This window comes from Bidens hawaiensis, unplaced genomic scaffold, assembly GCF_021521415.1.
Source record: "Bidens hawaiensis isolate Kalapana, Puna unplaced genomic scaffold, B.hawaiensis_p1.1 tig00024691_1, whole genome shotgun sequence".
NCBI lineage: Eukaryota > Viridiplantae > Streptophyta > Magnoliopsida > Asterales > Asteraceae > Bidens > Bidens hawaiensis.
In genome coordinates, this window is record NW_027493912.1 from 81,683 (window position 1) to 95,036 (window position 13,354).

General features: G+C 35.2%; 1 protein-coding gene and 1 long non-coding RNA gene across 3 annotated transcripts; both read right to left on the minus strand.

Moving 5' to 3' along the window:
- Positions 1 to 1,904: 1,904 nt before the first annotated feature.
- Positions 1,905 to 12,865, minus strand: LOC143569870 (uncharacterized). 2 transcript variants are annotated; one of them, XM_077055668.1, is made up of 5 exons: positions 12,785 to 12,865; positions 12,434 to 12,664; positions 7,893 to 9,381; positions 7,289 to 7,703; positions 1,905 to 2,634 (listed from the first exon to the last, which is right to left on the minus strand). In XM_077055668.1, exons 1-4 carry the CDS (start codon positions 12,797 to 12,799, stop codon positions 7,324 to 7,326), a joined length of 2,115 nt encoding a protein of 704 aa, XP_076911783.1. In that variant the 5' UTR covers positions 12,800 to 12,865; the 3' UTR covers positions 1,905 to 2,634; positions 7,289 to 7,323. The 2 variants fall into 2 exon arrangements, with proteins under 2 accessions (XP_076911783.1, XP_076911784.1); XM_077055669.1 differs by lacking the exon at positions 1,905 to 2,634 and having other exon boundaries at positions 7,186 to 7,760; positions 7,959 to 9,381.
- LOC143569862 (uncharacterized) lies at positions 2,993 to 5,796 on the minus strand. The gene is made up of 3 exons (XR_013141810.1): positions 5,720 to 5,796; positions 5,365 to 5,596; positions 2,993 to 3,390 (listed from the first exon to the last, which is right to left on the minus strand). It is a non-coding gene; the product is annotated as an uncharacterized LOC143569862 (long non-coding RNA).
- Positions 12,866 to 13,354: the final 489 nt, after the last annotated feature.

The following is a 13,354-nucleotide window of genomic DNA, read 5'->3' on the forward strand; positions in this document are numbered from 1 at the left end:
TCGTGTATTGCGCTTACTCATTTTGGATGTGTATTAGATGATCACATATGAGTACTTTTTATGTTAGGTAACAAGTAAGGCGTATAGGATTTGTAAGCGTATTTTGATAATCTTAGATTTGTAAGCGTGTTTTTAATATAATGAATGAATGCACGAAAGTAGTGAAGAAAACAATCACAACAAAGCAACGGTCAATGTGTTTCTAGTCGAAATATGTGATTGATCTCGTCCTAATAAAAGGAAATGATATGTCTAATTAGGCACATATATCGCATCAAACCAAAATTACGGATATTTATGACCAAGAGGCATGCATGAACTGAAGTATTGAACCAAACACTAACAAGCATTAGATGAACACATGACACACTTAGCTAGTCATGCTAACAAGTTTATGTTCGGTTAAAACCCTTAAACGTTGATAAAGTCACACTAAATACGTGCCATTGAAAACCTTGGTTATATCGTGTGGACATTAATCAACAATTAGCCGAATTGAGCTTCGTTTAATAGAACATTAGGCATACAAGTGTAATAACTCATGTAGAAGATTATTTTAGTGATCTTATGGTACCAAAAATGTTACATTCCTAACACAAGCAAATGTAGAACCTTTATAGATGATGTAATTGCACAAAAAAGACTAAAAAGTGGTTAATATGGGCCAATAAATGCTGTGGGCCAAGGAATGAATAAAGGCCCATAAGTGGTCCAAGGGGTAAATGGGCACGGAATAAATTTGGGCCCTATCAAAATTCTCTCTTGTCTAATCACAATAACACCATTATAGAACTATATATATAAAGTTTGTAAAAAAATTCGGTCCTACCGGGATGATCGGGCTATGAGCTATCACCCTTCCCGTCCCGCCACCCACTGATATAGTTAGGTTTATTTGAATCGACCTGGATTTGCAGTTTTAAAATAAAAATTAATACTTTTTAAATATAAAAAATCAAATTAATCGGGATACCCAAATCAGTTCGGTTAATGGCAGCGTTTCACAAAACCCGAATTTGGGTCAAAATCGATTTAAAATTAGTTTACATTCAAAACTGGTATAAAAAAACCAATCTAGTTAGGTTTTTAACTAGTTTTAACTGATTACCAACGGATATATCTCAAACCAGTTTCAAACTGACGGATAGAATCACATCTAATCGGGACCGGTTTCATCCAACTAGTTTCAAGTAAAGGCGTACAAAAAAACTAGTTTGGCCCAACAACCCAGTTTATAACCCAATGCTACAACAAAAACTCGGTTTGGACCTGGCCCAATCCGCCAGTTTGTATACCGGTTCGTACTATCGACCCTCAAAACGGTTGAAAAACATGCAAAAAAATACGAGTTCTTTTACAAAAAAAAAATATAATACAAATAAAAAAAATAAACGAGTTATTTTATGAATTCAGTTCGGTTTGGTTCGGGTTTTTCGGTTTTTATTACATGCAAAACCAAAACCGAACCATAAGTTCAGTTTATAAAAAAACATAAAATCAAACCGTCGGTTTTTGTTTCAGTTTGGTTTTTTCGGTTTCAGATTGTTTTTTTTTTCGGTTTCTTGCACACCCCCACTTACTATGATTATTAATGTTTCGATAAAATTAATTTCAGCCAATTCGTATATTTTTCATGACTAGATGGTAGTTTTTGCCCCGTGTCTATTCGGTATTACAAGAGTAATATGGGCACTAGAAAACTATATATCTTATTATTGCTACATTATTTTCGTGTATCATATGAACTGTTGTAGTTTAATTGTATCTCTTTAGATATATGAATCAATGAATGCTATAATTAATTTTTTTTATCAAACTAAACAGAGGATAACTGTTGACTTGACACATTTATAGTTCAACAAAAATGTCAAGTTATTTTCAAATGGAATGTTAAATAGAATCATTGTACTGGAAACCGACCGGTTAACATGTTTATCACGTTTTTACACAGTTAGAGTTGCGGGTCTTCCAAACCGAAGTAGATGTTTCAGATCTTGATGCCGAGGGTAGTTTCTTTTGGTAATTTGAACGAACACATTACTTGAATATTATCATCTCGTATTTTTCATTTATTAGTTGTATCAAATACCATTGTGATCTCAACCAAACTTATTAAACGCAACACGTCTTGTACTCTCGTGTTAAATAAAAAATCTTATGAAGTGATAGGTAATAAGTCGACCATGTATAACGTTCTAGGAAGCATCGTTCTATTTCATGACATGTGTGCTTATGGTCCAAAATGTATTGCACTTATCTTTTGAATGTAATACACAAAAGATAAGCGTAAGTACTGAGAGAGAAACATAGATGGTTACATAACCGGTTTATGTGTTACATTCAATGCGACATGATTAATTGCTGTATGCGGTTTTCATGAATTTCGGCATATAATTGTTATTAAAGCAAATGCCACTGAGGTACGTTAACAATTGTCTTTTAACATCCATCTTCTATGTATCGAGCTCCAAGTCGAAAACAAGGGCCTTTGAAAAAACATTTAACCATTGTAAATTAATTAACATAGTCCAATTTAGCCGAATAATAATACCATCAATTTTCTCATTTATTACACATAAAGATTTAAGATTTTGACTTGTGTACATTACACACATTACGTTATGGTAAACGAAACTTTAAATCACAATTCTTAAAGTCAGAACATTATGCTCCTTAATGTTTTTTGCCTCCAAATAGACCCCCGATTTACAACTGACAAACCTGCCTCTGCTACATCCCCAACAGCTGACAAACCATCACCAACTTGTATGAAGCTTCCATTTCATCAACGCGGCAAATAACCAGATATGGTAAAACCCCTTTCATCTGTGAATTCAACCGTTTTATTGTACAACTTAGCCATAGCCTCCACCACCGGCAAAACAAATTCTGAAAATTCAGCAAATGTAGGGTGCTCCTTGTTGACTTGATACCACACCTGAGCTATGTCTTGTAAGCCGTTTGTAATAATGCTTTCGTAGCTGTGGAGTTCCCTACAACGTTTTGGGTAGCCGAGCTAACCGCCCCAGTGACTAAACCGGTTGTGTTGGAGGTTACAGATTGTGTTATATTACCAAATAGTCCCCCTGCTTGGCTGGCTAAGCCGGTACCCGTTTGAAGGATGGAGCCCATGCCCGAGGATGTGGTGGTGTTAGTTGCTGGTGTCGACTCGACATGTGTTGTAGTGGTGGTGGAACCTTTTTGAAACGGGGTGATGCTTTGAATGAAGTATTTGGTGGTTTGAAGGAAGAAAATGGTGGCGGTGATTGGCGGTATAGTGATGGCTTGGGTGGTGATTACTATTCTTTTGGCTAAAGGTTTAGCTTCATAGATTAGATTATTGAATTCAATGACTAGCTTCTTGATGAAAGATGGAGCATATGTGTCAAACTGATGTCAAGAAAAATGTATGTTAGTACCTTCAGTCTTCACTTAGCAAAACATATATCAAATTATTAATGTCAGAATAAGTTTAAATGATCAAGTAAATTTTGAAGTATGAAGAGTTTTTAGGTTTGTGATTTATTATTTTCTAAGTAGTAAATATTTTGTGTTGCTTGATATACATATAAAGTGTAGAAAGACTTAAAATAAAGAGTTTTGTAAATAGGACACTATGCAACCTTAAAGATGACAAGATACGGTCAATAACACAGTATAGATTTAAACTATTAACTACTTTGATCCAAAGGCCCGTATTTATTTATAAAATTTTAGGAAACTATGTATTCTTACAACAACCATACTCTACATATATACATATACATGGCTGTTTCAGAGAATGGTTATTTTATTTTTGGGCGAATGCTAAAAAAAATAATGGATCTTAAATAAAATGGTTATTTTAAATGGAGTCACTTGTTATGATTTGGGTTGTGCAAAGTTAAACTTGTATAAAAGTGGGCTTAAATAAATCGAGTAATTGAGTTTAAACATTACGAATACATATTTTTATACAAAAAAATATATATAATTTAAAAAAAGGTCGGCCGAGCTAATCATGCTAGAGACGATCAACAAAAACAAAGCACCACCGGATTGCCTTCTGGATCGACCGACAACTCGTCAAAGACTACCGCAAAAAGAAATGGCTCTACATGAATCCTTGGTGCATGCCAACCTTCACATTGAGTTGTTCTTAGTACTATTTGTTATTTATATTATAGTTATTCGATTAATAAGATTGTTTAGATTGGTAAGCTTGTATAATGTCGGAGCTTCTTACTGAAGTTGGCAAGTAGCTTCTAAGATCTTTTTTTTTGAATGGTGACTTTCACAGTTAAGTTATCTCACTGCGCGAACACGTCGCGCCCCACCACCCCACTCACGTCAACTATGTTGACATGATCGGGATCCACGCTGGCATCCGAGTTTGGCGTGGCGTTCCCGGTAAAACCCTGGTAAAATCTGGCCGGAATCAGGATTCGAACCTGGGACATCCAGGTCATCCATCATGTTCCTGGCTATTGAGACACGGTGTTTTTTTTTTACATATAAGAAAATATAGCCCTTCAACTCTAGTTCTAACTTTTTTTTCTTTTAAAAAGAAAGAAAGAAAAAACATATTTTATAAGACATAACATTTGTTTCTTTAATATAAAAATAAAATCTAGAAGGTTTTGTACGGTTTTATTGTAACAATAGGGTTTTTCCCACAATTACTACTACAATTATTTTAATGAAACGATTAAACTTTAGTTATCTATTAATATTTTTTGGAATACGCCTTTTTTGTATTTAGGCTACTGCACTTTTTAAATTGGATAGCCTCGTTGTCCAACTCTAGCCAAACTATGTTGTCTAAACCAGACTCACGCTGACTTCAGAGTTTGGCTTGGACATTCCCCTGGAAAACCATACTGCCGGTTGCCACAAGAGCAGATTTCTCTGGTGTAACTCACGGTGGGACGAAACCTCAGGTGGACTTAAGATTTGAACTGACAACCTTGTACATGGTCTAACTTAAATCCCCCATTACCTTAATCCACCAAAGTAATAAAAGTGAGGATCATGTCTCCGGTGGAAAAACCCAAAACCTTTACCACTAAGCTACAAGTGGTGGATTTATCTATACTATAATAATATACTAGTACAAAAAATATATTATTTTATTTATATAATTTACAATATTATATTATTTATAATAATATATTTACTCTCATTTTATTTTTAGTTACTCTCATTTTATTTCTATAACGTATCTACTCTCAGTTGTTATACACTATAATCCTACAATGAATTTATTTTTAAGTAAAGAAGAGAAACAAAAAATGAAAGAATGCAACCAAATAACACATAATCAATTAAACAATAAAAATACATTCTTCAATTTCATAGTGTGTATGTATATGTATATATTTGTACCTTATCATCAACAAACACGAAAGTCTGTTCAACCAACGCCTTAAGGTTCTTGTATATTGGTCCAAAGGTGGGAAACGACTTTGTTTTCTATGGAAACAAGAGTCGTTTTGTAGTCACCAGAGTTTTCCTTTTCGAAATCATATACATTTGACAGTATCGCCACAAATCTCACCACAATCTTCTTCCAAAGCCCTAGGTATTTGAGCTCCGTCGTGCTTTGCTCAGTCTTAACCTGCGTCACAAAACATAAATATTTTTCTTCAACTAATAAAACTTATGATTTTGATCGACGATCCTAAGCATGGATGAAGAATCAACTGTAAATCAGACGGTGAGAAAAGATTAATTTACCCACCTCGTTTGAAGCCATAGTTCGTTAACGAGCTTGATCGTTAAGTTAATAGAATATACCTCAAGAATGCATATGATATGATATAAGGTTTAGATCTACCATTACTAGGTGTATAGAGTTATATACCAATTTTCTTTTGTCCTCGAGTTTTCTGGTCCATTTAGTTCACTAAAACAATTTATTTTATTCAAATATTGAATATAAATTATTAAAACTTTTATTAATCCTCATGGCTCTTTAAAAACTTATAACAATTATTCAAATTGTAAAAAATATATCATAATAGTAGACCACATGTGTCTTATCACAAGTCCAGTAAATTTATTAGGTTGTTACCTATAAATAATAATACCATCATTTTTCTCATTTATTACACAAATATTTAAGATTTTGACTTGTGTAACATTACACACATTAGAATATGCTAAACGAAACTTAATGTCACCATTCTTAAAGTCATAACCTTCTACTACTTAACAGTGGCGAAGCTTGGACTAAAACACCGGGGGGCGGACTTAAAATGTATACAAATTTTCACAAACAAAAGAGGCCGGGCTCAAATTTTCGGCCGAAAACGGCTAAATTTACACTACGTATAAAAAATTTTCGGTCGAAAATGGCTAAATTTTACACTACGAATAACTATATTTAGCAAAAAACGGCTAAATATACACAACGTATAAAAAATTTTGGTCGAAAATGGCTAAATTTTACACTACATATAAAAAATTTCAGTCAAAAATGGCTAAATTTACACTATGTATAAAAATTTCGGACAAAAACGGGTAAATTTACACTATTGCGTAAAAAAACAAGAGGGGGAGGCCATCCCGGGCCCTAAGAAACCTTCACCAATGCTACTTAATGTTTTCTTTGGCTCCAAATAGACCTCCAACAGCCAACAATGCTCCCGTTACAATTGACAAACCTCCCCTAGTACATTCTTAACGAGACCGACAAAAGTAGTGAGAAAGAAACAAAGGTGGTTAAATAACCACTTTGTGACTAACATCCAATGCAATAGGTTAAAATGTGTTACATGGTTTTCTTGAATTTCGACATATTATTGGTTTTTTAAAATTTGTAAACAAACAGACATTTAATGTTGGTTTTCATGAACTTCAACATAGTAATAGTTTTCATCATTTTCATCAATCAGACTTTTTAATTTTGTAATCATTTTCAATATCTCAAAACATTTTTTAGAATATTCCGTCTTGACCACACGTATTAACTGTTGTCAAAACCACCATGACTCGTTACGCTACCAAAACCGTATGTGAAACTAAATCAATGACTGGTTTACGATATGAAACTGAACCATAAACACCTCTCACTATGATGAGACATAACAATTGTCTTTTTTGCTTCCATTTATCCTGTATTGTTATCAAGCTCCAAGTCCAACACAATAACCATTGTAGAAACATTTAACAATCCAAAGTTAATTAACAGTCCAATTTAGCCGAATAATAATAGTATAATACCATCATTTTTCTCATTTATTACACATAAAGTTTTAAGATTTTGACCTTGTCTACATTACACACGTTACAATATGCTAAACGAAACTTAATATCACCATTCTTAACGTCGGAACCTTCAACTTATTGTTTTTTTCCTCCAAATAGAACTCCAACAGCCGACAAACCTCCCGTTACAGCTGACAAACCTCCCCCTACTACATTTCCAACAGCTGACAAACCTTCCTTTGTAACATTCTCAACAGTCGACAAACCTTCGCTGACCCCACCAGCTACATTCCCAACAGTTGACAAACCTGCCCCTGCTACATCCGACAAGCCTTCACTGACCCCCCCTACGACATTCCCAACAGTTGACAAACCTGCCCCTGCTACATCCGACAAACCTTCACTGACCCCTCCTATGACATTCCCAACAGTTGACAAACCTTCCCCTACCGCAGCCGACAAACCTTCACTGACACCCCCTGCTACATCCCCAACAGTTGACAAATCCCCTTCTACTGCATCCCCAACAACTGACGCACCCCCTCCTAGTACATTCCCAACAGTTGACAAACCTGCCCCTGCTACATCCGACAAGCCTTCACTGACCCCCCCTACGACATTCCCAACAGTCGACAAACCTGCCCCTGCTACATCCGACAAACCTTCACTGACCCCTCCTACGACATTCCCAATAGTTGACAAACCTGCCCCTGCTACATCCGACAAACCTTCACTGACACCCCCTGCTACATCCCCAACAGTTGACAAACCCCCTTCTACTACATCCCCAACAGCTGACGCACCCCCTCCTAGTACATTCTCAACAGCTGACAAACCCCCTCCTGCTATATCCCCAACAGTTGACAAACCACCTTCTATTACATCCCCAACAGCCGACGCGCCCCCTCCTAGTACATTCTCAGCAGCTGACAAACCCCCTCCTACTACATCCCCAACTGCTGACGCGCCCCCTTCTAGTACATTTTCGGCAGCTGACAAACCCCCTCCTACTACATTCCCAACAGTTGACAAACCCCCTCCTACTACATCCCCAACTGCTGACGCGCCCCCTCCTAGTACATTTTCGGCAGCTGACAAACCCCCTCCTACTACATTCCCAACAGTTGACAAACCCCCTCCTACTACATCCCCAACTGCTGACGCGCTCCCTCCTAGTACATTTTCAGCAGCTGACAAACCCCCTCCTACTACATTCCCAACAGTTGACAAACCCCCTCCTACTACATCCCCAACTGCTGACGCGCCCCCTCCTAGTACATTTTCGACAGCTGACAAACCTCCTCCTAGTACATTCCCAACAGTTGACAAACCCCCTCCTACTACATCCCCAACTGCTGACGCGCCCCCTCCTAGTACATTTTCGGCAGCTGACAACCCCCCTCCTACTACATCCCCAACAGTTGACAAACCCCCTCCTACTATATTCCCAGCAGCTGACAAACCCCCTCCTAAAACATCTCCAACAGCTGACAAACCATTGCCAGCCATCTTCACTAACTTGTATGCAGCTTTCATTTCATCAACAGGAATTAACGGCAAATAACCAGATATGACAAAACCCCTTTCATCTGTGAATTCAACAGTTTTATTATACAACTTAGCCATAGCCTCCACCATCGGCAAAACAAATTCTGAAAATTCAGCAAATACAGGGTGCTCCTTGGTGACTTGATACCACACCTGAGCTAATACCGGGATGGCAACAATCTGTATTGTCTTGTAGGCCGTTTGTAATAATGCTTTCGTAGCCGTGGAGGATCCAGAGCTAACCGCCCCAGTGACTGCTGAGGTTGCTGTGTTGGCTACTTGGTTGGCTAAACCGGATGTGTTGGAGGTTATACCTTGTGTTATATTACCAAAGAGTCCCCCTGCTTGGTTGGCTAAGCCAGTACCCGTCTGGAGGATAGAGCCTATGCCCAAGGATGTGGTGGTGTCAGATGTTGGTGTCGGCTCGACAGGTGTTTTAGTGGCGGTGGAACCTTTTTGAAGCGGGGTGATGCTTTGAATGAAATATTTCGTGGTTTGAAGGAAGAAAATGGTGGCGGTGATTGGCGGTGTAGTGATGGCTTGGGTGGTGGTTACTATTTTTTTGGCTAAAGGTTTAACTTCGTAGAGTAGATTAATGAATTTAATGACAAGCTTCTTGATGAAAGATGGAGCATATGTGTCAAACTGAAGTCAAGAAAAATATATGTTAGCACTTTTAGTCTTCACATAATAAAACATATGTCAAATTGTTTATGCTATAGTAATTAACTAAGAAGGTAAAGTTAAAATAAGTTGAAATGATGTATAAAGTGTTTCAAAGTTTTTAAGTATTTACTTTAAATTCATTCAACTTTCATTTTCATTAGATGTTCTAATTTTATATATCATTTTTAAGTGTTACAAAATTTTATATTAAGTGAGGCATACGAAAGATATATGAATCTTCATTGCTATTGACTTTTTTTTTTCAAATGCATTTGATAAACAATATAATAGTGAAGAAACAAGTACTCATTAACTAGTAACAAGGTTTTTTCTCACCGAATTTTAAAAAAGGTACTCCCTCCGTCTCACTAAAAGAGTTAATATGTTCTTTTTTGTTTGTCTCATTACAAATGTCAACTTTTAAAATTTATTAGCCAATTTCAAATTTACCCTTAAATATACACAACTAATATTAATAAACAATATTGATGGGCCCACTTTTTAAGGGCATTATTGTCATTTAGTAAGGAAAAAAAAGATATCATTCAATCCACCTTAAACTTTGTGTTTTTCAAACCATGACACTTCTAATGGGATGGAGGGAATATAATATAAAAATATTTAATGGAGTTAAGTCTTATATAACAATTTTACAATGGCTTTATTGGCAAATTAGTTACTATTATGTAAAATTACCTTATTAAAAACTGTTAAATTAGTTGTGGGTCCCAACTGAAACACCAAAACCACCTACCAACCTCATTTCTTCCTTTACTCATCCACCAAACCCTGTTAAAATCTAGAGTACTTAGTCTATATTTATAAGGTTTCTTAGATTCTACACTCCTACAAGAGTCTATAACCCTAATGCAATGTTTCTAAGGAATTCTATCCCCAATTATATTCTTTGAGAGGTACAATTAAGCAAATCTTGCTTTATCCGCTCATCTCGTACCAATTTAGGCTTGCTTATGTTTATTCCTTCATCCGCAATGAGGTTTTCCACGGTTCTCATCGGAGACACCATTTATGATTTATCTCTCCTTCACATGTTCAATCATCTCAATCTCAATCTCCCTTTCCGTATCCAAGATTCATGCCACCCTCAAATTTCTCTTGAAAAACTTCATTTATTATCCAATCCAATCTTGTATGCCCACACATCTACCTCAACATAAATCTCTTCTATCTCCAGCTTCCGAGCTTGTATCCTCTCGGTAGCCTTGCAATTAGTCTGTATAACATGGTTGGTTGTACTGCAACCTTATCTTTGTCCAACTTGTATTGTTTTGGTGGCTACCTCCAAGTTTCGTGCTTATATCATCTTGTCACACCAAACTTTTCTGGTCATTCTCCATATGCACCATCCCGCCTTAACGCGATAAGCTACATCGCTATCTATGTCCCTGTCACTCTAGACAAATGATTCTAAAATTAAGTACATGAATTTGGTTGACTGCGAAACATCAAGGATTTTAACAAGAATTTGGGTTATGGGAAAGAGTATATTACAACATCTCTAATAATTGAATTTCTATTGATCGTTGTGTTTCTTCTCATCGTTGCACCACTAATGTTACTTTAAAGATACTCAGTCCTAGAACGATTTATCTTTATACATTTGCACTCTAAAATTGCTCACTACTCCTCTAATCATTTATTCAACCATGTTCCCCAATTAACACACTATCATCAGTAATCAACTGACAACTCATCCAAGACTACTGTAAAAAAAAAATAGACTCAACATGAATCCTTGGTGCAAGCCCATCTCCACAGGCTAAAAGTCAGTATCTCTCACATGCATTAGACACTTGTTTAAGCTCCATCATACATATCCCTAATTAACTTTATAAGCCTTATATGAATCCCTCTCTCCTCAAGATTATCCCAAATCATTTGACGTGGCACACTATTTTTAATATCTCACTACTTCTCTCTATAATTTTCAATTAATACCCTTATAATGCGCATTCCCTTCGTGGACCTCGTGGTAGACCACCCTAGCATGAATCCAAAATGGTTTACTATAATCTGAGTTTCCTGACTAATTCTTATATCAACTACTCATTCTCACAAGTTTCTAAGTATGACTTAGATTCAAGTCCCAGCGGTACCAAAACACCACTAAAAAAATGTAATCAGCCCAACCCACCGAACCGAACTAATTTGTGCATCCGGTTCTTCATCCTACGATAGGTCGGTCCCTATCATGAAAACCCTCATTTGCAAGCAATGACAAATTTGCGTAAAACATGATTTGTGGACTATTCTAAGGAAAATGACTATTTTTGTAAGAGATTCTTAAAATTTGTTATTAATATTCTAGTTATATGATTAATAACAAATAAAATTGTTGGAGCTCTTTAATTTTGAAGTAGCTTATAAGATCTATATCTTTTTCATTTTTTTTTCATCTTTTTTTTTTACATATTTTAACATATCAAGAAAATATAAGTGTAAAGTGCTTCAACTTTAGTTTCAAAATTTTCTATAAAAAACGTTTTCCTGTAAAATTTATGATGTAATTGCAAATTGTAGTTAAATTTATATAAAGAACATTTTATTATAAATATACAATAATATTAAAACTAAAATCTAGAAGCTTTTGTACGGTTTTATTTTGAAACAGTGCCCCCCCCCCCCCCCCCCCTTCTCCCTCTCTCTCTCACACACACACACAAACACCTCAATTTTATGACAATCAACATTTACTACCATACTTAATTTAATGAAACGATTTAATTTTAATTATTCATATTATTTATAATATATCTATTCTCATTTTATTTTAATTGTACTTTTTATTTTATTTACTCTCATTTATTAACATAATATTATAAACTATGTTATAAAGTATAATCCTACAATGCATTTTTAAAGTAAAGATGAAAAATCAGAAACAAAAGAGCACATCCTAGATAACATAAAAAAAATTAAACAATAAGTACATTTTTCAGTCTCATAAAATGTATGTATATGTATATGTATATGTATATGTATATGTATATGTATATGTAAATGTGTTTACCTTGTCATCAACAAACACAAGAGTATGTTCAACCAAGCCCTTAATGTTCTTGTACATTGGCCCGAAGATGGGGACGACTTTGTTTTCTATGGAAACAACCGTTGCTTTGTAGTCACCAGAGTTTTCCTTTGCAAAATTATATACATTTGAAAGTACTACCACGAATCTCACCACAATCTTCTTCCAAAGCCCTAGGTATTTGAGCTTCGTCGTGCTTTGATTGACCTCAGCCTATGTCAAAACATAAATCTAGTTCTTTAACAGATAAAACATAATATTTAATTGATAATCGTAAGCATGAATGAAAAATCAACTGAAATCAAACTGGTAAGAGAAGATTAATTTACCGACCTCTTTTGAAGTCATAGTTCGTTAACGAGCTTGAGCGTTGTATTAATAGAAGATACCCAAAGATTGTATATGATGATATGATATGATATATATTGTTTAGATCTACCGTTGCTGCATGAATAGTTATATACCATTTTATTTTTGTCCTTGAGTTTTTTGGTCCATTTAGCTCATTAATCAACTTTACTATTTTAAAATATTGAATATAAATTATTAATACTTTTATTAACCCTCATGGCTCTTAAAAAACAACAATTATTCAAAATATAAAAAATCTAAAAATCATAACAGCAGACCACATATTTTTTATCACAAGCCCAATAAATTTATTAGGTTGTTACCTATAAATATCCACATGCAACAACATAAAGTTAATCTCAAGACAATATTTACTTTTGTTGTTCGTGTTACCATGATTTCTTTTTTACCTTAACAAAATCTATGGATGTGTCATGGATCCACCACTCACCTCATGTTATTTTATATAAGTAAAACTAATGCAAGTATAATTGTCTTACCCTTATATAATTTTAAAGCCCTAAGAACATTAACAACCGCTTCTTCATCCCG